This window comes from Sminthopsis crassicaudata, chromosome X, assembly GCF_048593235.1.
Source record: "Sminthopsis crassicaudata isolate SCR6 chromosome X, ASM4859323v1, whole genome shotgun sequence".
In the NCBI taxonomy this organism is placed as follows: domain Eukaryota; kingdom Metazoa; phylum Chordata; class Mammalia; order Dasyuromorphia; family Dasyuridae; genus Sminthopsis; species Sminthopsis crassicaudata.
The window spans coordinates 1,576,447-1,597,572 of NC_133623.1; the positions used below are offsets into that span (position 1 = coordinate 1,576,447).

The 21,126-nt window shown below is 60.5% G+C and overlaps 2 protein-coding genes across 12 annotated transcripts; both read right to left on the reverse strand.

The window, feature by feature from the left end:
- Positions 1-443: 443 nt before the first annotated feature.
- Positions 444-11,594, reverse strand: USP11 (ubiquitin specific peptidase 11). Of its 2 annotated transcripts, XR_012483910.1 has the most exons (22): positions 11,361-11,594; positions 10,936-11,045; positions 9,029-9,159; positions 8,467-8,584; positions 8,066-8,211; positions 7,878-7,939; positions 7,414-7,513; positions 7,137-7,310; positions 5,753-5,911; positions 5,422-5,646; positions 4,506-4,589; positions 4,331-4,425; positions 4,025-4,231; positions 3,561-3,760; positions 3,124-3,420; positions 2,950-3,020; positions 2,737-2,849; positions 2,457-2,606; positions 2,248-2,363; positions 2,061-2,149; positions 1,629-1,865; positions 444-1,282 (listed from the first exon to the last, which is right to left on the reverse strand). XR_012483910.1 is itself a non-coding variant. In XM_074277203.1 (21 exons), the coding sequence occupies exons 1-21, from the start codon at positions 11,492-11,494 to the stop codon at positions 1,719-1,721; spliced, it is 2,928 nt and encodes a 975-aa protein (XP_074133304.1). In that variant the 5' UTR covers positions 11,495-11,594; the 3' UTR covers positions 444-1,718. The 2 variants fall into 2 exon arrangements, 1 of the variants encoding a protein (XP_074133304.1); XM_074277203.1 differs by having other exon boundaries at positions 444-1,865.
- Positions 11,595-13,146: 1,552 nt separating this feature from the next.
- Positions 13,147-20,956, reverse strand: CDK16 (cyclin dependent kinase 16). Of its 10 annotated transcripts, XM_074277212.1 has the most exons (18): positions 20,757-20,956; positions 20,299-20,439; positions 18,469-18,513; positions 17,836-17,962; positions 17,449-17,652; positions 17,055-17,188; positions 16,051-16,176; positions 15,849-15,905; positions 15,635-15,749; positions 15,425-15,519; positions 15,276-15,338; positions 15,061-15,184; positions 14,798-14,918; positions 14,606-14,703; positions 14,397-14,502; positions 14,262-14,304; positions 14,036-14,126; positions 13,147-13,936 (listed from the first exon to the last, which is right to left on the reverse strand). In XM_074277212.1, exons 2-18 carry the CDS (start codon positions 20,407-20,409, stop codon positions 13,797-13,799), a joined length of 1,800 nt encoding a protein of 599 aa, XP_074133313.1. In that variant the 5' UTR covers positions 20,410-20,439; positions 20,757-20,956; the 3' UTR covers positions 13,147-13,796. The 10 variants fall into 10 exon arrangements, with proteins under 10 accessions (XP_074133313.1, XP_074133307.1, XP_074133311.1 ...); XM_074277206.1 differs by lacking the exons at positions 18,469-18,513; positions 20,299-20,439; positions 20,757-20,956 and adding an exon at positions 18,039-18,305 and having other exon boundaries at positions 13,147-13,776; positions 13,859-13,936; XM_074277210.1 differs by lacking the exons at positions 18,469-18,513; positions 20,299-20,439 and having other exon boundaries at positions 20,757-20,839.
- Positions 20,957-21,126: the final 170 nt, after the last annotated feature.

The following is a 21,126-nucleotide window of genomic DNA, read 5'->3' on the forward strand; positions in this document are numbered from 1 at the left end:
ATGCAAGACCTCCATTTCCAGATTCTTGTGGTGTCTTATCTGAGGAGGGGGATGGGAGGCCCATGCTGATGTGGCAAACTGTCACTCTGGCAAGGGTAGGAGTAAGAGAGACCCCAGAAGCCACCTCTTCAGTCCTGACTCCTAGGAAGGGCACCCAAGATGTGTGGCAGGGATGGGGTCAGAGGGGAGAGCTGCCTCTCCCCAGTAGTACCCAAAGGCTTCCCCCCCACGCCCCTAGAATCAGAAACAAGGGGAGGGGCGGGCTGGGGTGTGCTTAGTGGCTGGGACCCCACAAAACGGATGGGGCTTGGGGTCAGAAAGACAGGACCATAATAAACAAAAAAAAAGCAATGAAAAAACAGCCAACTTCCCTTCAAAGCCCCCCCTCCCCTCCCCTCCCCTCCCCTCCCAAGGAACACCAGTAACTGAGACCGGAGGCCACCTTTGCCCACTCGATAAAGATTTTATTAGCACAATTTACAGGCAGCAGGCTGGCAATGAGTATAATGCTCCAGAGTTCCGAGTTCAAATCCAGCCTCAGCCACTAGCTGGCCGAGTGAGCCTAGACAAGTTTGAGTTCCTCTTTTGGGACAAGGTGGGCTGGAGGGGCTTGGGGCAGGATGAGCTGGGGAGGGCTTGGGGACCTAAGGTGGGTGGGCTAAGCATGGAGAACTGAAGGATGCTGCTTTGAGGAAGGTCCCAGTGAGCTGAAGGGAGAGGAAAGGAGAGTCCACCCTTTACTGGACGGGCCGAGGCAGCGCGGCAGCTTCAAGTGAGAAGGGCGGCTCTGAGACCGCGGGCCGGGGAGGGCGCTGGCCCGGCCTCCCCAAGGCTCCTCCAGCTTCCGCCGTCCCTTCCGAGATCCGTGCTCCTCCCTGCCCCCCACCCCTCCACATAAGATCCGGTGGCTCTCCAGGCCCCCCGGCAGCCGTGCCCAGTGCTGGAGAGCTTTTCCTCCCCGTGGGCCTAGAGCTGCTCTTCCACGTGGAGTCCAGCCCATGCCCGCAGGCTCCCCGCCCCGAGCCAGGCGCTAAGGCCAAGCGGCCGACCCAGCGGAGGCTCCCAAGGCTCGGCTCCACGGGCTTCGGCTCCTCCGTCCCGCCAGAGCATCCGGGGCCTGCGAGGGCCCTGAGGAGGGCTGCCGAGGGGGCCGGTCCCCCCTCCCGCCCCCGTACCTTCCTTCCCACTGCCAGCTGTGCCCTCCGACATGACTGTGGCGGCCTCTGGCCCACGCCCCATGTAAATATGCCGCAAGAACGAGCTGCTCCAGGTGAAACACGGGCTTTTATGTACAATGGGGACCAGATGGGAGGGGGAGGGGCATCAGTAATAAAATACATTCTGTATTCATCGCGGCAGCCTTCTCCCCCACCCAGAAGACCTCGCCCTGGCTGCCCCCCGGTGGGCAGCGGACCATAAATTACAAAATGACGAGAAACACATCGAGGAGGGGGCAGGGGCGGGAGGGCAGGGAGGCCAGGACTTATTGCTCTGACTGGGAGCAGGGCAGGCACTTGAGCGGCTGCCTGTGGAGGGATGAGCCCAGGGACGGGAGGGGGCAGCGGCCATGGCTGGGGGTCCCCGGGGTCAGGGAGAGAGGGCTAGAGGGAAGCCCTGGGGAGCAGTACCTGAGATGGTCCAGGGCAGTGGGTGCTGGTGATCTGTGGGGATAAGGAAGGGGATAGGGTGTGGCCCCCCTCTCCCCCCCAGCCCCCCCTTCAGTCCATGTCCATGGGCTCGGCCCGGGGACAGGGGCCTGGGCCATCACCAGGGGGTGTGGAGACCGTGCTGGCCGCACCGGATCGGGTTGGGGACCGCCGCACCTTGTCCTGCCGCTGATAGAATAGAACATAGGCCGCCTTGGACTGTGAGGGTGAACGAGAAAAGGGAGGGTCGCCGGGGAGGGTCGGAGGCGGGGCCACCTGCACCTGGGGACCGAACCGCACCCGCGGGCGCTGGCGCACACATGCTCTCTCTCTCTCACACACACACACACACACACACACTCACTCACACTCAGTCACACCCACCCACACACCCCCTTCACCACGACTGCCCACCTCAATCTGACTCTCGGACACGGGCGAGACGCTGCTGTCATCGAAGTAATGCCACTGGCCGCTGTCCTTGTTCCGGGCGAACGTGGTGTCTGTGGGGAGCCAGTTGCTTCCGTGAGCCCCGGGGAGCGGCGGCCCCCCCCACGCGGGGCCAGTCCCTCCACCCCCACCCCCCAAGGCCCTCCCATACAGTGCCCATCTCGCAGGCCCCCGTAGTGGTTCGAGACGGCGATGAGGTCATATTTGCAGGGTGTCGGGTCAGCCTCAGTCCTTGGCTTGATGATGAACTCAGAAAAATCGAGGTCCCTGGGGAGGAAAGGGGGGGAGGGGCAGGAAGATCGATGAGGTCCCCGGTCCCCAGGTACTTCAACCTCCCCAGGGACCGGCCTGGGCACTGACCGGATGGGAAACTCGACCAGCGTGTCCAGCTTCTCACGGGAAAACTTGGTGTAGGAGAAACGCTTCAGGTGGATGATGAGGGCCTCAGGGAGGGCCCACAAATCCAGCTTCTTGGTGGCCAGCTGATGGCGCTTACAGGTCGGGCAGTACCTGGATGGCAGAACCCGGAAGGGGCCCGACGCATGTCATCTCCATCCCCAGGCCCCGGAAGGCTGCCCGATCCCGTCGGGCCTCCTCCCCACCCTCACCAAGAGAAGGGTGGCCCCAGGGTCTCCCTCACCAGGGATTCTCTTCTTCCAAAGTCTCGACGGTAGTGAACAGCTCGATGCACTCCTGAAGGCGCACAGGGGCCTTCCTCAGCACATAGCCCATACAGTCGTGTTTCACGTAGCCCTGCGCAGGGAGTGGAAAAGGGGTGAGGTCTGGAGCAGAAGGACGGAGGGAGGGAGAGGAAGGGGCAGCTCGAGGGCAGCTCGGGGGCAGGGGCACCAACCTCGGCTTCCACCTCATTGTAGTAGCGCTTCTTCATGTCGGGCTCCCAGTCGATGGCGATGTATGGTTGGGCTGCACGGGAAGGACGTAGATCAGGTTCAGCGTGGGCTTCCCGAGAGGCCCCCCCCCACCCAGCCGTCCCTCCCCGCCCCCATCCCTGCCTTCTCTCTCTTACAGTTAAAAGAGACTCCATTGGCATCCTCAGCAAAGCCTCTGCGGTCACTGGTTCCATTGGAATTCACAGTGTGGAGGCTGAAGAGGACCTTCCGCCGGGGCCTCCTCCGCCGCCGTCGGCGCCGCCTCCTTCTTGGCCTCTTCGCGGGGCCGGGAGGGGGACTGGGAGGGGGACTGGGAGGAGGGCCCTCCCCCTCTACCTCCCCTACCTGAACCCCGCTGGTTGCCCCTGAGCCCTCCGTAGAGGGCCGGACATCCAAGGTACTCCCCCCCCTCTCCGCTTCCTCATCTTCCTCGCCTGGCAGGGAGCGAGCATGGGCAGGGAGGAGAGGGAGAGTGTTAGAGGAGGCAGACTCCGGAAAGAAGGGCCCATTGACCCCAGCCCTTGCCCAGACCCTCCCAGGTGACCGGCCCTCCCCCTCCTCTAAAGAACCTCACCCTCACTCAGCCTGCTGGGACGCTTATACAGATCTTCTTCATCGTCCTCCTCTTCCTCGTCCTCATCATCTTCACTGTTGTCTTCCTCCTCCTCTTCGTCATCTTCGTCCTCGTCGTCCTCATCTTCCTCGTCGTCATCATCGTCGTCGTCATCCTCATCCTCCTCCTCGTCATCCGATTCGGGTCGGGTGACATAGCGCCTGGGATTGGGGAGAGGGCGTGAGCCGGGGGGGAACCTGGCCACGGGGCACGTGGGGGAAGGGGCGGATTTTTTGGGAGAGAACCAGAGGTGTGTCTGGGACTCTGCCACGTCTCCACCTTCTCCCTCTATTCTCCCCAGAGTCAGTGTTTCTAGAACGGGGCCTCAGGCCGCAGGCGGGAAATGCAGCTGGTCCCATTTCTTTTGGGTGGTTCTGCCCAGCCTAGTAAACCGGGGTGTTGGGGTTGGGGGACGGGCGGCTTACGAAAGGCGGTGTAGCAGAATATGGTAGAGGGCATCCCAGGAGAGCCGGTCACGGGGCACAGATACCAGTAGGGGGTGCCCGAAAAGCATGAGGCCGTAATAGGAGTCGCTGTAGTCCCGGGCTGGGGTCCGCTCCCGGAGGTAGACGGGCAGCACCACGTCCTCCCCTGTGCCCTCTCCACCACCAGCCCCGCCGGACACCTCGTACCTGGATCACGAGGAGGGACGCTGGGTGTAAGGAAGACGGGGGTCCGGGCCCGGCATCCCATCCCATCCCGCGGCCCCGGCCTCCCTCGCCCTGACTCACACAAAGATGTCGTCCCGGTCCAGGATGCAGCTCAGAGACTCCTCCAGCTGGTAGATCTTGTAGAAGCGGTGGCTGAACACGTCAGCCACCATCATCTGTGGAGGGCGGGAGACGATGCAGCCGGGAGCCTGAGGGGGCCGGTTTCCCCGGCTCCCCTCGGGGCGCAAGCACTTACCCGGTCCGGAGAGACGCCCGTGTGCTTAGCCAGGGCGACACAGAGATCCAACACTTTCCCCGCCTTGGGCACAACCAGACGATGCTGTGGGGGACAAGATGGCCCGGCTCACATACAGCATGGACTTCCGGGGGCACCCGGGAGCCACGCTCCCACTGCAGTGTTCTTTGCCAGCTCTCTCTCTGTGCCATGTGTCTGTCCCTGTGCCCAATGCTGCGTTTCCACATTTCTGGCCCATGCCTGCCCCTGTGTGTCTGCAAGGCCTCTCTGGGCCTGGTGCTTTCCTGTGCTGTTTGTTGCAGCGTGTGGCCCTGGCCTCCGTTCTGCTCCTGTCGCCATCATTCCCTATCTGCAGTGTCTCCTCTGTGTGTGACTAAGCGTCTCCTGGGTTCTGGCATCACATGCTGGGCCCTCGAGAGCAGCGGCCTCAAGCGGGCCGCGGGGTGACTTTGAACACCATACGTTCCCATTCGCTCTGCTGTATTGTGGCTTTTATTTATTTCGGGAAACCTTTTTGGGTGACCTTGGGACATGGTTCTTTTGAGGGGGGGGGTCGGAAACCTGTGCTACCTCTCACTCTGCCCCTGGGCACCAGAGGCCCGGCTGTCTGGGGAGAACCCTTCCATCTGTCTCTCTCTGCTGCTCTGGCATCTGGCTAACGAGGCTCCATCCTCCTGCCTGTCTAGCTCCTCGCGCCAGGGTCGTGGCCCTAGTCCATTCTTTAGTCCCTGCACCTGGCTTTCCATGCCATGCCCACCTCTCCCCACAGCTTTATTCTTTTCCATGCCTGTCATGCAGCAGACCTGAGGCCCACCCCCACCCCCCCGCTTCTGGATAACTAGCGCTACCTGTCTCTCCCCCCTCCCCCACATTCTCCTGGGGTTCTGCGCTCTACTCTTGAACATCTTAGGGTCACCTGCTCGGGTTTTCGGCGTGGGTCCATAGAAACGAAGAAGACCTCCATGCCACGTTCTTTGCTCACAGGCAGAGGAACACTCAGGTAGCAGAAGGGGTCAAAGGTTACAGACACCTTTCCACACTCAGGGCAGACCAATGTTGACTTGAAGAGCCCATGGAACGTGTCCACAATTACAGAATCATTCCGACGCTTATGATTTCGCCAGGCTTCATCTGCCACCTCCTGCCAGGGAACCCCCGGCAGCAGAGAATGATTAGTCGGGGGGAAGAGCACGATACAGGGTGGTGTCATTGCAAGCTCCCCAGAGAGTACCGGGCCTGAGCCCTACCTGGTCAGGCCGTCCAGCAGCATCCCGAAGCTCCACGTACTCCTTCTTCTTGACCCGGTTCAGGTCCTCGTGCAGCCCATCGAGCAGGAAAGAGAGCAGCTCCTGGGAGTCGTGCTGCTGGTAGCCAAGGAATTGGGAGGCAAAGTGGCCGACCTTCGTCTGAGGGCACAAGGAGCAGAGATTCAGGGTGGCCTCGAGAGGGCTGAGAATCAAAAACGGAAGCAGAACCAAGGAGGGGTTCGGGAGTGTTGGAGGACACTTGAAGGGTCACCACTGACCCCACCGGGGACCACAAGGAGACGATGCAGGGGATCGCGCAGACGATTGGCGGGGTGCACGGAGGTTCGGGGTTAACGGGAAAGGGCAGGCCCAGGAGAGACGGGAATGCGAAAGGCAGCAGGGTCAGGGAGGGGCTCAGGAGTGTTGGAGGACACTCAGAGGGTCACCAGGGAGCTTAATGACCCTTCCAAGAGAGAGGGCTCTGGCTCAACAGCTGAGGGATCACATGAGCAACCAGTGAGTCAGAGAAAGACTCTGGGTCACAGCTGAGGAATCAGGGTCGCATCCAACTCACTGAGCTCCAAAGAGAGAACTGGAGAGGACCGGATTCGATTACAGCCAGTTCTCGCTTAATGCAAACTTATATTACCCAAATTAGACTTGGGGAAAAAATTCGGAAAGGCGTGGGAAGAAAAACACACGAAGAAAAGCGCGTCTGGAGCTTGCTCCCCATGTCCGCGGACCTGACAAAGCTGAAACATTTTTGAACAAGACTTGGAAATCAGCACAAGAATTGGAGCCAGAAATGTCTGAGAATGGCATGGAGTTCTGGACAACTGGGGAACGAGGACCTGCTCGAGAGAAGCCTCGGAACCCAGGTCCAGCTAAACAGGCTTAGGCAAAAACCCACCATCAGAGAGCCAAGGTTTTTTCCTTGTTTCAAAAAGACAGATCCAAACACTTTCAAGATTTTAAAAGCTCAAAGGCAAGTGGAGGAGAACATGGCTTGTTATCCGAACAGATAGGAGCAGAAGAGAGCCCCCCCCCCCCCCAACAAAAGCAGCCCCTGCCAGACTCCAGTGAGAAGGGCTGGGCACAATGGTGCAGGGGTAGGTGCTGCAGCCCCCTGGACCACTCGTTAAGCAAACCTTTGGTCTCCTAATGCTCTCCATTATCCGGGGCAGTGATTAATAGAGCAGGTGGGCAGGGACTAATTTGCATTAGCTAACAAGGTCTACAGAGCAGTCTGCTTCAAACAAGCAAGAACCCTGTGGGAGCTTATGGGATCACAGAGGCAAGGAAGGAACAAAGCAACGATCAACTTGATCAACTTCGGTGCTAGCACCGGGGGAGGGAGGAAAACTGTGGGAAAACTCAGAGTGACCTTGAACATCCGGGGGACCACAGAGCGGTGATGGCCAGACCAGGCCTGTTTGACCAGGTCGGCATAGGCCTCGGCGATCTCGCCCTTCATGCCAAGGGGATTGCAGAAATTCAGCTCCTTTAAGTAGTGGTTGTGGAGGAAGTATTCCGTCAGCGGAGGGACATTGCTCAGGCACTGCAGAAATGGAGAAGGAGCCAAGGAGCCAAGTTTAGACCTCTTGGAGGGTCCCCCCCCCATCCCCACCCCGTCTTCTCTCCCCCCAACTTCAAGGCCGAACCTGCAGGGCCGAGTTCATGAAGCACGTGTTGCCCAGGTTGGTGAGACCACAGACACCTGGCTGGCCCCGGAAGCCGTCCTCCTCATCTGACACGCTCTTCCTAGAGGCCCCAAGAAGTCAACGTTTGCCTCAATGAATTCCCGGACAACCCCAAGACTCCTCTGAAACCTTCAAATATTCCCACTCCTAAGATCCCTATTCTCGACCTTCTAAAACGCTTCTGTTCACCCCTGGATTCCCAAGCTCTCTCCTGTGACCTCTGAAGTTTCATAGAGCACACAAAAGATACATTTTCCACAGCTCGCAGGTCTCCCCGAGTATCACCAGAGCTCTCTCCCTTACCCTCAGGTCCCTTCTAACACCCCCCGGCATTCTTTTCTTCATAGGCCCTCACAGATACCATCTGGGTCCCCAAACCACCCCGAGTTCGCCCCTGAGCCTCTCTGGGCCTCGTCTCCACTCACATGATGTGAGGCCGGGAGCTAGGCCATGTGCCATCTTTGTTCCGAGTCTCCATGATGACAACCTGTGGGTAATGGCAGGGCCTGAGTGAGGGCAAGCTGTGTCTTCAGAATCTCTTAGTTCTTCTGCACCCCTCACCCTTTAGTGGGCAGCATGGAATTCTGGGGAGCGAGGGGTACTGAGGCCTTACCTGACCAGGCCCAAGGCAGGCATCTAACACAGACATATGTATGTTCCTCAGTCTCTCGCAGGATCCATCTGCATTCTTCACCCACAGACGTGTCTCCTCGTCTGGCCCCACTAAGAATTGCTCCCTGGCCGTATGAAGGACCAACTCTGGAAGAGTTGCCAAGAGGACCAGTAAGGAAGGGCCACTGCCTCAACATGGGTCAATCCCCATCCAGAACACTAGACTTTGGTGGGGACGGAAATGCTACCTTAGACTAGCAAACGAGGCCGGAGGGCCAGTTCCATCAACCAGTCCTTTCCCTAGGGCACCCAAGCTACAGACGAAGCCCAATGAAGAACAAAGGCTCAAAAGTGATCCCTAGCACATCCAGAACAGGGCCTACTTGGGGCAACAGTCCTCACCAACAGGGTCTGCACGGCTGAACTGGGCAGGCCGGGATATTTCCATGTCATTGTGCTGACACAGGAGCAGCTCCACCAGATAGACTTCTACCTTGTGGGTGCTGGGCAGCTCTACCACCTGAAAGGAAGGAAAAGGGACCACCTCCTCAGGGCCTGCAAATCTTCCAAATAACAGGCAGAAAGCCTCAAAAAGCAGGGTCGTTCTCGCTCCCTGGTGTGCCTCCAATTTGTCTGCACTTAACGCTGCATTGCATCATAAATTGCCGTGGTCTTCTGCAGGATTTTGTTAAGAATTTTGGGGTCTGCGTTTGCTAACTATATTGTTCTACAACCTTTTCTCTTCCTTTGCTTTGTGTTTCCTTGTAAGTACAAGGTTGCTATCTGCCTCTTAAAGGACTCCTATAGTTTGCAGAGCTAGCCAGTTTTCTTTTCTTTTTTTTTTTTTTTTAAAGATGTGGAAAAATTTGCCTACTAAATTCATTTGGACTAAAGTATTTTCCCTAAGAGAATTCAAACTTTTTCCATTTTGGGGGGAAGGAGAGGGATACAAACGGGCCCTCACCTTCCGCTCAATGGGTGGCTGCCCGGGCTCCAGCCCATACCAGTTAACCAGAAGATGCCAGGCCATGGCTGGCAGCAGCACATAGTCCTCTCCTTCCACCAGCCGTTCCTTCAGACGCCAGGTTTCTTGGTCTGTGTGGGAAGGGGATCGGGGACAAAGACACGCAGATCTCAGAAACTGAAGAGGTAGGGGTGTGTGTGTGTGTGTGTATGGGGGGGGGGGGGTTATAGAGGAGATAGTCTTGGAGGAAAAAAACCAGATGGGACTGAAGGGAAACAAGAAGACTCAAATCATAAGAAAAAAATGAAGGGTCTGAAAAGATGGCTGGACCATAAAGCAAGATCAGGAGGGTGCGGGAATCAGGCCCAAGGAAGGCAAAAGGACCAGGGGGAAAAGGGACTATTGAATAGAAAGCTCTCTTTTCTAGGGTCAGCTTGCTATTCTTCTACTCCTCTGCAGAGGCCCCTTTCTCTCCTCAACATCCTTCTCACTGCTTGAAGTGTCCCCATTCTTCCAGCGACCCTTCTGACTCTGGCCCCCTTCCCATCATGCACTTGGCTAGCCAATCTTACTCTTATACCTAGCTTCTACTCACCCTGACTGAGGTTCCTTCTGCCCCTGGGACCCAGAGTAGGGTTCCTGGCTTTGTACCTGCTTCTCCTCTCTTCTGGCCTACATGCCCTCTCCCAAGACTTCCTTGTTCAACTGAGTAACATTTAACTCTAGAACCTTCAAAGGAAGAGAGGCAGGGAACTATCGGGCCAGAACACTGGTGAGCTGCACCATTAAGGTGCCCTTCGTTGTGTCCGTTTTGGTTTGGAATCAAGGGATGCGCATGAACTAACGAGGATGGAAGGCAAAAATGTACCCCAAAACCTGACTTTCCAAACAGATCAGCAGCCGTGGAAATAAGCGCTTTATGGGTGGTCCCTCTTTTGTTCTTCACAACCATGCTGTAAAGGGCTCTCCCCGTTTTACGGATGGGGGACTGAAGCGGCCTCTTGCCCCCAAAGTTATCAAATGGCTCCTAAGGAACCTGGAATTCTTTTCTGCCTCCCAGAGTCTTCCTAAAGCGTATGTCTGCCCCTGTCACTCTAGTGTTAGAAAATGTTTCCTGTGGTTTTGAGGAGGAACCCAGAGCTCTTCAGCCTGGGATGGAAAGCTCCCTGCTTAGACTTTTCCATTTACCTTTCTTAAATTATTTTGTATCTCAGCCTTCTCAGGATCAGCTACTCCAAGCATTCTGGCCCCTCCTGTGTACCCTCCTCCCAACTCCCCCCCCCACACGTCTTCAACGTGCTTTCTTGGGTCTCATCTTTAACTTCCTTCCTACAAAGTGAAGGGCCTGTCATGACAGCTAACGTATGGGGCGTTTCCTGAGTGTCCAGTATTCCGCTAAGTACTTTTTAGACGTTTTCCACAATCTTGAGAGGAAGATACCGTTATCTCTCCATCTTACAGATAAGGAAACAGACAGATGAAATGACTTGCCTGGAATCAAGTTTTTTCTGACTCCAGACTGGGCCCAATTGACTTTACCACCTGGCCCCACTGATATCCCACAGTGGGAAGAGGTACGTGTGTCCTTTATCAATGAAAACCTCTCGGAAAATACCCCAGGCATTCCCCCTATGGCCCACTGCCAACTTTAGACAGCAGGGCGGGTCTCCGTAACCGTCCTGGGCCTGGCTAGTGCCTAAGCCGGAGGAAGGAGAAAGTCAGTCTGAAGGGAGAGGGGGCAGGTGAGGGACGGGGCACAGCGGCTACATTGGAGACTGGCCCCATCTCAGCCAGTTCCCAAGATACTAACGTCTGGCCTGCCCTCCCCCCAGGGACACCGAGAGAGACAAGTAGGGGAGGATGGGGGGAGGGGGCGTGTTTCTGATGACCCGGACAGGTCTCAGTACCTTCGAAGAGCTCCGCATTGTTGACAGGCCCGGGGAAGGCGCTAGAGTCCTGGTCTCCAGCTCGGACATAGGCCTCCCACTGCTGGTACCAGTGCAGTTCCACTAGGAACCTGGGGGAGGGGAGCAGAACGGGAGGGGGAGGGGTCAGAGCCCGACGTCCGGCGCCCAGCGCCAGTTAGTCCTGCTACTGTCTGTCAGCCAGGCGCCAGGCCCCAGGCCCCAGCCCTCCCACTCTTCCCCTCCCCCCTCCTTCCCAAGCCCTTTATCCTCGCTCCTCTCCATTCCGCCGCCACTACCCCGCCTCGGCCCCTCCCCTTCCCCCCCACGGCCTCGGCCCCTCCCCTCGCCTCCCCCCCCCCCCCACCTCCTCCTTCCTCGATCGTGGCCGCGACTTCGGCCTCGGCCGCCGAGGGCCGATCGCTCACCAGCTCTCCCCCGGTCGTAGGGGCCGTTCCCGGCCGCTCTCCCCGTCCTCCACCAGCCGCCGCTGGCTCTCCAAACTCGGCACCGACCCCGCCCCCGGGCCCGACTCCGCCCCCGGCGCCGCCGCGGCCGCCATCGCAGCCCGAGCACCCTCAGCCTCGGCCTCAGCGGCGGGAGACCGGAAGCGGCCTCGGCGCCGCTTCCGGCTTCCGGCTACCGCGTGCCCGCCCCGGCGGCCGGAAGCGGCGCGGCCTCGGCCCGCCCTCCGCGGGGCGGGCGCCCTGGCGGGGCGGGCGCGAGGGTGGCGCGCGCGCGACGCCGAGGCCGGGCCCGGGGCCGCGCCGGGCCCGCAGTAACGGTAGCCGGCGGGAGCGGCGGAAGCCGCGCGCTCTCGGGGACCGGGGCTTAGCGGGGCCGAGCGGGGCGCGGCGGCGGCGGCGGCGGCGAGCGCGGCCGGGACCGGGGCCCGCTTGGGGGCGGGGCCCGGAGGGGGCCGGGCCGGCGGCCTCTTGGCTCCGGGGCGCTCCGCGGGGGGCTTCCCCATGCACTGCGGGGCGTTCGGGCCCGAGGGGGGGCCGGACGACTGAGGCTCGCTTTCTCGCTCCTTCGGTGCTGCAGTTGCTGCTGCTGCCGCCGCCGCCGCCGCCGGTGCAGCCGCGCCGCGCTCCACCCCGCTCCGCAATCCGCAGCAACCCGGGCCACACGAGGCTACGCGCCGCGCCGCAGCCCGCCAGGCGCCCAGCTGCCTGGCGAGTGCCCGCCCGCCCGCCAGGCGCCCCACCCCCGACGTCAGAATCCCGCCGAGGGACGGTCGGCCGGCGCCGCTGCGCGTTGGTCGTCGCTGCGCCCCGAGGGCTCGAGCTGCTGCCTCCGCGCGGTCTTGGCTGCGGCCGTGGCGGCTACAGCCTCCGCCTCCGCCCGCGTTCGGACCCTCTCTCCGGTCCCCTCCCCGCCCCCCCCCCCGCGCGCACGCAGCTGGCGCCTAATCTATGCTGCCCGAGCAGCCCTCGATGCGCCCGCCTCGTGGTGTGCGGAAAGGGGGCCGCGTCGGCTGGCCCCGGGATAGGCGGTACGAGCGCCAAGTCGTCGTTGTGCGGGCGGACAGACAAACAGACGGAGGCAGGCACGCACGCACGCACGCTCACTCGCTCGCCTTCACTTGAGCCTTTAATAGTTCATACAGCGACCAGGGTGTACAGGGGAGCCGAGCCCCCCTCCTCCCGCCCCCCGCGCGGGAGCCAACGCCCCGCCCCGCACGGGCCGGGGCGAAGGAAGAGAAGGAACCGTCCAGGGGCCTGAGGCCCCAGCTCCCGGTGGTGGGAGCAACTCCCTCCCTCCCCTGCCCTGCCTTCCAGTTCCCCCCTCTCCCGGAGCCCCGTCTCTGCCCGTCGGCACCGAGGGGGCGGGGGCGGGGTGGGGAGGTGAGCAGGGGCGGAGCGTCGATTCGGGACACCGAGAAGGGGGCCACGGGGGAAAGGGCGGAGCCAGCCCGGCGGGATCCCAGACCTGGCCTTCGGGCACCTCCCGAGCCCCTAGCGGAGAGCTGCGAGAAAGAATCTCACCCCTCCCCTCGGCCCCCAGGTCCTTCGTCGAGCCCCCGGGCTGCAGGGAAAGGGGCGGGGAGGAGAGGAGGGGCTGGAGCCGGGCCAAGGTCCCGGCCTTCTGATTGGCCAGCAGCTGGGGAGGTGGGGGACACTCGATGCACATAATACTAGGGGCCTACGCAGGGGGCGGGGCAGGCCCAGTCGTCTGGCATGTTACGGATATCATTACGTTTAAAAAATAAAATCCTCATTCAAAATAATAATATTTTTTTTTTTTTTTTAAAAAGGACAAATGGATGGAGGGGACGCAGGAGGAGGCTGGGGCCGCAGCAGCCCGTCTCGGAGCGCAGGATCACCTCCGCTTGGGGGGTGCCCGAGACCTTGGCCCGCCTCCTTCCCTCCCAGTCTCCCTCCCACTCCTCGGGGGCTGCAGGGGAAAGATGAGCACAGAAAGGAGGGTGTCAGTGGGGGGGCTGCCGCCCCGAGCCGGAGGCCGCCCCGGCCGCGCTGTCCGATGACTGGAGGGAAACAAACAGACAGCAGACAGCGGAGGGAGGGAGGGAAGAGCTTTGTTAGCACCCTTCCACAAGTCGGGTGGAGGAGAGTGGGGGGCGGGGGAGGCAGCTGAGCCAGGAGCAGGCAGGTTAGTGGAGGGGCCTGGCAGCGGCGAGGTGCGAGCTGTGCGGGGAGGGGGGGGGGAAAGGGCGGGGGAGAGATAGGTAGAGAGCAGGACTGGCTCCACTGCAGCCCTTCTCCCAGCGGCCTCCGTGGGCCTCCGGAGGCTTCAGCCTCCAGCCAGTCACCAGCACCTTCTCAAAGCCAGTTGCCCCGAGGGCTTAGAACTCGGTGTCCACCACCCGGAAGGCTGGCCTGCCTGTGGGGGGAAGCAGAGAGCTATTGGGAAGAGCCAGCCGGCACACAGCTGGAGGAGCCTAGGGGGTGGGAACCACACCCACCCGAGTCTGTGAGGGAGGCTGCGCGAAGGCCCGTCTCCTTCTGTAACTGGATCTCCTTTAGTGCAAATATGGAAGTAGCTGCAGAAAGAGCAGAGGCCAAGAGCAATCATTGGAGTTTCCCGGCAGGCCAAGCCAGCCCGGGAGGCGTCCCCTCCCAACTAGCCCCAGCCCACTCACTGTCAGGGAGTTTATGAATTCTGGACCCCAAACTCTGGAAGAAGGGGTGTCTCATGGCGTCATCCGCAGAGATCCGATTCCGTCCTTCAAACTGACAATGAAGAGGCCCGTGAACTGGCGCCCCGGCCACTGCCCTGCTTCCTATCCCCCTCTCCCAGTCCTCAAGTTGCTGGGGTTCCTTTCCTTTTGGGCTTCCCTTGGGACCCCAGTTCCAGGCAGCCCTCACCTGCAGGAGTCTGCCCAAGAGGTCCGCCCCATCGGTGTCCAGCCTGCGGCAGACACAAAGAGAATCCTTGGTCCCAGGTCTCCCTCCTTTTCTCCTCCCCCCATCCTCCCCACAGCTCCCCCCCCCCATTCTTACCGGGGTGCGTGGCTCAGTAGTGCCTCCGCTCGATATTTGGGGTAATCATAGTTTTTGAACTCTTCGTTGGAGGAGATTCCCGGCCAAGTCTCTTCAGTGGGGGTCCCTGGAGGAAGGAGCCAAGGAAAGAAGAACCTGTCAGTGGAGGAGCCTGCGGAATGTTGGGGGGGTGGGGTGGCCGCCCCTCCCAGGCTCCCCACAGCCCTCACCCAGAATGCGAAAGATGAAATGCAACTGTTCCTCCACCGTGGAGCCCGGGAAGAGGGGCCTGCCCGTGGCCATCTCGTAGAAAATGCAGCCCACGCCCCTACACAGGTGGGGAGAAAAGGGGGGGGGCCTGAGAGGGGCCGGGACCGCAAGGTGCCTAGCCCTCCACGGCCCTTTCTCACCCATGGCCTCACCACATGTCTATCTGGGTGGAGTAGTCGGTGGAGCCCAGCAGGATGTCCGGAGGCCGGTACCACAGCGTCACCACCTCGTTAGAGTACGTTTTGGTTGGGATGGACTTGGCCCTGGCCAGGCCTGTGAGACATTAGGGTCTGGGTCAGTCGGGCATCGTGGGGTGAGATCTGGGGGGGGGGGGACAGGTCGGGAAAGAAAGGGCGGTTAGAGGGTAAGATCGAGGGTGCCGGGGGCAGTAGGCCAAGGTCAGAGCCAGCCATACCAAAGTCCGCTAGCTTGAGCTCCCCTCGCTCGTTGATCAGCAGATTCTGGGGTTTGAGGTCACGGTGTAGCACCTTCTGTCGGTGACAGTAGGCCAGGCCCCGGAGCAGCTGAAACAAGAAGAGCTGGGGAACAAGAAGAAGAGGCCATGAAGGCTGAGCCCTGAATGGCAAGGACAAGGGGGACAAGGGGGACAAGCCCCTCCCTCCCGCAGACCTTGACGTTGTGCACGTTAATGACGTTGCCGCAGTCCTCCAGGTACTGCTTCAGGTCCTTGTCCTGAGAGGGAGAGAGGAGACGACACCCTGTGTTTTCCCGAATCCCGGGCCGTGTTTCTCCTGAGCCCTGGGCCCCTGCCGTCTTACCAGATACTCAAAGACCAGGGTCAGGGACTTGTCAGTGTGAATGATGTCATGCAGGGTGACAATGTTGGCGTGTTTCAGGTCCTTCAGCAGAGATACTGTGAGCGAGACACGAGGGGAAGGCGACGTGAGGGTGGGGATCAGCCCGAGGTTCGAGGCCCTTGGGACTGCAGTGACGTGTTCCCTCCCGCCCCCCTCGTCCCTCCCCAGCACCTTCTCGAATGGCGGTGCAGGGGGCACCCTCCTCATGCTCCAGCCGGATCTCCTTCAGGGCAACCAGGTTGTCTGTCAACTTGCTCTTCCCCTTATATACAGTGGCATAGGTACCCTGGGGGCCGGGGGAGGGGAGGCAGTCAGGCCTGGGACCTGGAATCACCAAGATTCTACCTGCCCCTCCCCCCCCTCCCAGCCCGCCCCGTCTGCTCACCTCTCCCAGTTTATCCAGCTTCACATATGTCTCCAGCTTGCCAAAGCCAATTTCAGACTACAGAGAAAAGGCAAAGGGGTCAGCTAGCAGCAAACGCAACTGGGCCCGGGGACTGAGGGAAGGGATGGTGGCAATGGGGAACAAGACCGAGACAGGACCAGCACCCACAGAGGCCAAGGATTCCTGGCGAGCGGCTCCTCACCAGGGAGACCCGGCGGAGGCGCCGGCTCAGGGGCTTGTCAAAGAGCGGGCTATTGAGGGTCAGCTTCTCCAGATAGCCCTCAGGCAGCCGGATGTCGGCAGGTAGGGAGAGGCGCTTGTTGATGTCCTGAGATTCAAGAGGCAGAAAAGGGGGTCAGTCTCTGCTGAGGATGGGAGGGGGGCAAATAAAACAGATGGAGCTGAGAGGATGGTTCGGGCATTTAGCAATCGGAGAAGCAGGCACCTCGGCGGGTGGCCAGCGGGAGAATGTCCCGCGCTCAGTTAGGCCGGGGAACAGCCAGACTCTGGAAACTTCCGGGACGGAACAGAGGACACAACTATAAGCAGAAAAGGCAGAGGATCCCATCTGGCCCTATTCTTGCTCCCCATCTCCCACTGCCACTAGAGGTCTTCCAGGGACGACGTCAAAAGACCCCTGTCACTCGGATCCGAGCTGACCCAGCCAGCTTCCAGAGGCCCTCCCAGAACAGAGTCTGGGGGCATAAGACACCTTCAAACCAGAGGAAGACAACTTGATCCTTTAAGAGTCGGGGAAAGTGAAGGGGCTTCAGAAGAGCTGCAAGTCAGGGAAGGCTCAGAGAAGGCCTGAAGGTCCCTATCTGAGGTGCTTCTCTCCAGAGAGATGCCAAGAGTATGGAGAATCAGACAAATCGTGTGCCAGATCGTGAACGTGAAGCTCAGGCGCAGGGGGATGACCCTTCGGAGCCCCACGGGGCCAAAGGCTTCGGCCTAGACTCCCCCTCCAGTTTAGATGTGTCCAGTGGGATCTCCCCGAGGTAATCAATGAACTCATCCCAGAGTAAGAGAGGGGAGAGCAAAGAGGTTATGGCAGACCCGGGATCCAGGAGGGCCCGGCTGCCCTGCGCTCCACTTCGGAGCGGACAGAGGGATGAGAGCACAGCCGGATAGAGATGGCCAGCAAGACCGAACTAACGGGATGGAGCTGCCCCTGCCTGCCAGCTCACCATCTCTGGCCAAGCCTACCTCAGTAGAGATCTTGCGGGCCGGATGGTTTCGCATTCGGACCCTCACGGGTGATTGCACCTCATCAGAGGACGTGGCTGATGCCTGGTCGCTCTCCCCATCTGAACCAATCTTCAAATCTTCATGCACGATCTCTGGGGTGGAGTAGGGGTCGGCTCAGTAGCCACAGGCATCCCTCCTTTCCCTTCAGCTTGCCCTTTCCCTCCCCCCCCACCCTCCCTCACCCTCTAACACACGACAGCCTCAGAGGCCCTCGGACACTCGGTGCCCCAGAACCACTCCAGAGAGCCGGACCTCTGCATAAAGCACAGGCCTAGAACCGGGCTGGAAGTCAGAGGCCGCAGACACGGCGGGCCAGGCCTCGGCCAGCCGAGCCGGGGGGGCATATAGTCACCTAGTCTGGTGCCATGGTCCAGTGGGGAGCTGAGGCTGCGACTGGCCCGGGGCCGGCGGGCCGGCGGCGGTGGAGGCTGCCGGGGTGCCCAGGGGGTGGGGCCAAGGGCGGGCAAGCTCCTGGATGCTCGGGGGGGCAGGCGAACCGTGGGTAGCAGGCTGTGGGACGAGGGCAAGATGCCCTTCCTCCCACCAGGGCTAGGGCCTGGGCCATGGAGCAAAGCCAAAGGGAGGGTGGGTAATGGACAGGGGATGACACATGGGAATAGCAGGAAGCACACAAGAAAGGAAGAAAAGGGAGAAAACAAATCACCCAAATCCGAAGGGAGCCGCCCAGCGACAGGGAGACCCCAGTGGGCCCCCAGAAGCCTCTTGGGCCTGCCCTCACCATTGTCACTGCAGTTACTGTCTTCGATGTTGATCTGCTCTGAGCCACCGCTCTTCTCTGAGGGTCGGCTTCCCCGGAGCGTCATGGAGAGCTGCCGCTTGATCTTCTTCATTCGGTCCATGGTGACCTGGGGGAGGGGGCAGACTAAGTCCCTGCTCCCCAAGGCTTCTCTGGGGCAGGGTCTCCGAGGGCAGCAAGCCCACCTGGCTGGCAAGAGTCGGGTGGCTGGCCAAGGGCATGGAGCCTCCTCCCTGTGTGCCACCCTGCCCCATAGGCTGGCTGGGGGAGGAGCCCAGGGCCCCCCGACAGAGCTCATCGGGGGAAAGGGCAGGTTGGGCAGGGGGTTCGGCTTCTCCCGCATGCCCCGCAAGTCGGCCCCGGATGCGGCCATAGAATGGTATGTTCCGTTGGCACCAGCCCCACATCCCCCCCAACTGCCAGGGGACGGAATGTTCCCACTGCCCCAGGGAATCACATGACCCTGGCAACGGTTGCCACGGGGACTAAATTGGACAGTCCCATAGGCCAGCTAGGGGGGGGGAGGGGGGGCTCGGGAGAGAGGGGGAACTAGCTAGAGACCTAGCTCCTGGACCCAAGAGCTTTAGGGGCTGTTTCCCCCACCCTCCTTCTTACTTGAATAGGGCAGCTCGCAGAATGACCTGTCTGTCCTCCCAGCTGCTGGGTAAGGAGATTCAATAATGAGCATATAAGGAGTCCCCCACCCACCCCCAGAAAAGCCAGGTGGGACAGGAGCTGGAGTTCCCTTCACTTTCTTCCCCAGGGTCTCCCTAGTCCAGTTCTAGGGTTCCTCCTTCCCGCCTGTGACTCCCCACAGAACAGCAGAGTGGCCCGGGGAAGCAAGCTTTAAGGTTGAGCTTCAGCCTCACCGCCCCCCCCCCCCCATCCCAGGCAAGAAAGGGGGTGTTCCTCTATCTCGGGCCTAGCCCTGGTTGCAGGGAGAGGCCCTGGCTGACTCAGCAGCTATAAATATCTCAGCAAAGGCTGGCAGGGGGGCCTAGGCCTGGGCTTTGGCAGGGACGGGAGAGGATCTGCAGGGCCGAGACCATGGAGAGGCTTCGGGGCTAGAGCCTGAGTACTGGCAGGGAAGGGACAGAGGGGATCTTGGGGAAAGGGAAGGACGTTCGGGGAGACCTCAGGATTCTCTGTGTGCCCAATGTATTAGCTGCCCGGTCTTGGCCCCAGATGGTCCGAGGCCCCAGAGGAGAAATGCAGCCAAGCGGGATGTCTGGAGGTACCAGATGCTTGGGGAAAAATAAGGAAAGGGAGAGCAGGAGGTCAGGTCAGGGAGCTGCCCCATTCCTGGGAAAGCCGGGCCGGCTAAGGCCATTCCCAGCAGAAAGCAACTGTCCCCTCTTCCTAATGGAGCTTTTACAGGTTCGAGTTCACTTGAGCCTCATGTTACAGATTAGGGACCAGGGAGTCAGAGGTTCTGATTTCATGGTTACGTGGCAAATGGCCCGAGTGGGACTCCAAACCAGGGCTTCTTGCGGCACTTAGGTTTCGGAGTTGGCCCCCACTGTCTCCTCTATCGCCCTGGTCACTTTGCAAGGTGGAGGTCTGCAACCTTGTCCCTTGACCCAGGAGTCCGGTTTCCATAGGGTCCGAGTAAGCACCATCCTCTGCTTTCCCTCTCAGCGGGCCAAGAGCCCTGAGAAATGGGGGCGGGGAGCTCGAGCCTAGGAATGGCAGGAGCTAAGGAAACAGTTGATGGCCTGCTGATGGGAAGGCTGGCAGGAGGGAGGGACTTTTGTGTCTAGGATGCAGAAGAATTTCTGGAGCTTGCTGGAAAGGTACCGACTACCCAAAATATCCAAGAACGGAACCAAGGTCATATGGTGGGCTAGCAGCTGGGACTTCTGCCTTCTGATGTCCACCTGACCGCCTGCTTCTCGGGAGGGAGAGGAGCCCCTTGAATTTCCAGATGCTGCTGGAAGAACCTCTTCTTATGTAGAAGGGAGCCCATGGGACCCGGGGGGCTGGCCAGGGAGCTTCCCCAGGCAATCAGGTGCTGTACTCTGTGCAAGCTGCAACTTCCATTGCCTCCACCAAAAAATGGGAATGATAGCCTCTACTTCCCACAGCGGTTGTGGGGGTTAAAAGACAATCCACATAAAAGTCTTTTGCCAAATTGTAGAAATGCATGTTATGATGAGGATTTCTGTGGAAGAAGACTTTTAAAGGAATGGGGGGGGGGGGAGTTTTATAGGGAAGCACTTTAGAATTACCTAAGAATCTCATTCCAGGGGAAGGGAGGAGCCTCCTATTCCCGTTAGGGGCCATATTACTGAGGATGGGCTTTTTTTCCCCCAAGAGGGTGGGGAAGGAGGAAGCAGAGAATCCTGACAAGTCTTGGGGGAGAAGAAAGGAAGGAGTCCTTGAAGAGTTGGGGATCACGGAATTAGGGTTGGAAAGGCCCTTCAGCATCACTTAGCTCAATCTCACTTCACAGAGGAGGCAAAGGAAGCTCCAATTGACTTGCCCAAGGTCACACAGGTAGGAAACGGCAGAGCCAGCATTTAAGGCAAAGTCATCGCACTGGAACAAGCCCTGCATGCACCACACTGCCTCTTGTTCTTGGGGAGCCTGGGGAACCCCGAGGAACCGATTGCTGAGGACTGGAGGACTAGAGATCACTCATTCCTTCCCCCCATTTCCCACAGGATCTTGGGGTGCTAGGTAGACAGCGGACCAGGGTAGGAGACTGGGGGTGGCTCTAGAAGGCAGGGTTTGGGTGGGATGAGTGGAGGGCAGAGTTCCAAGGTGGCCACACCCCCCCCCTTTTCCCCCAGGCCCCAGTGCATTGTAGGAAACTCCCAAGCTCGCATCCTCCGGCCTGGGCCCCCTCCCTTCGGGGGATAAAAGGAGGGGGGGGTGGCGGCGGGGGAGGGGTGGGCGCTTACCGGAGGCAGCGGGGGTGGGGACGCGCGCTGGGGCGCGGGGGCGCGGGGGGCCTCAGTGCTGCGGGCCCGGCGCGGTGGCGGCTGCGGCGGCGACGGCCCCCTGGGCTCCGTGGGCGGCGGCTCCGGGCAGGCCCCGGAGGCGGCGGCGTCGGCCCCGGCGGCGGCGGCGGCGGCGCGGGAGGTCCCAGTAGTCGTCGGCCATGGCGGCTGGGCTCGACCCGCCCGCGTCGTCCCGCTCAGCCGCCCATGGGCCTGGCCGCCGCCGCGGAGCCCCAGGAGCGAGATCCCGATCGCGCCGCGCTGCGCCCTGCGCCCTCGCCTGGGCCGGTCGCTATCCCTGGCGCGGTTCCCGTACCGACTTCGAGCCCGG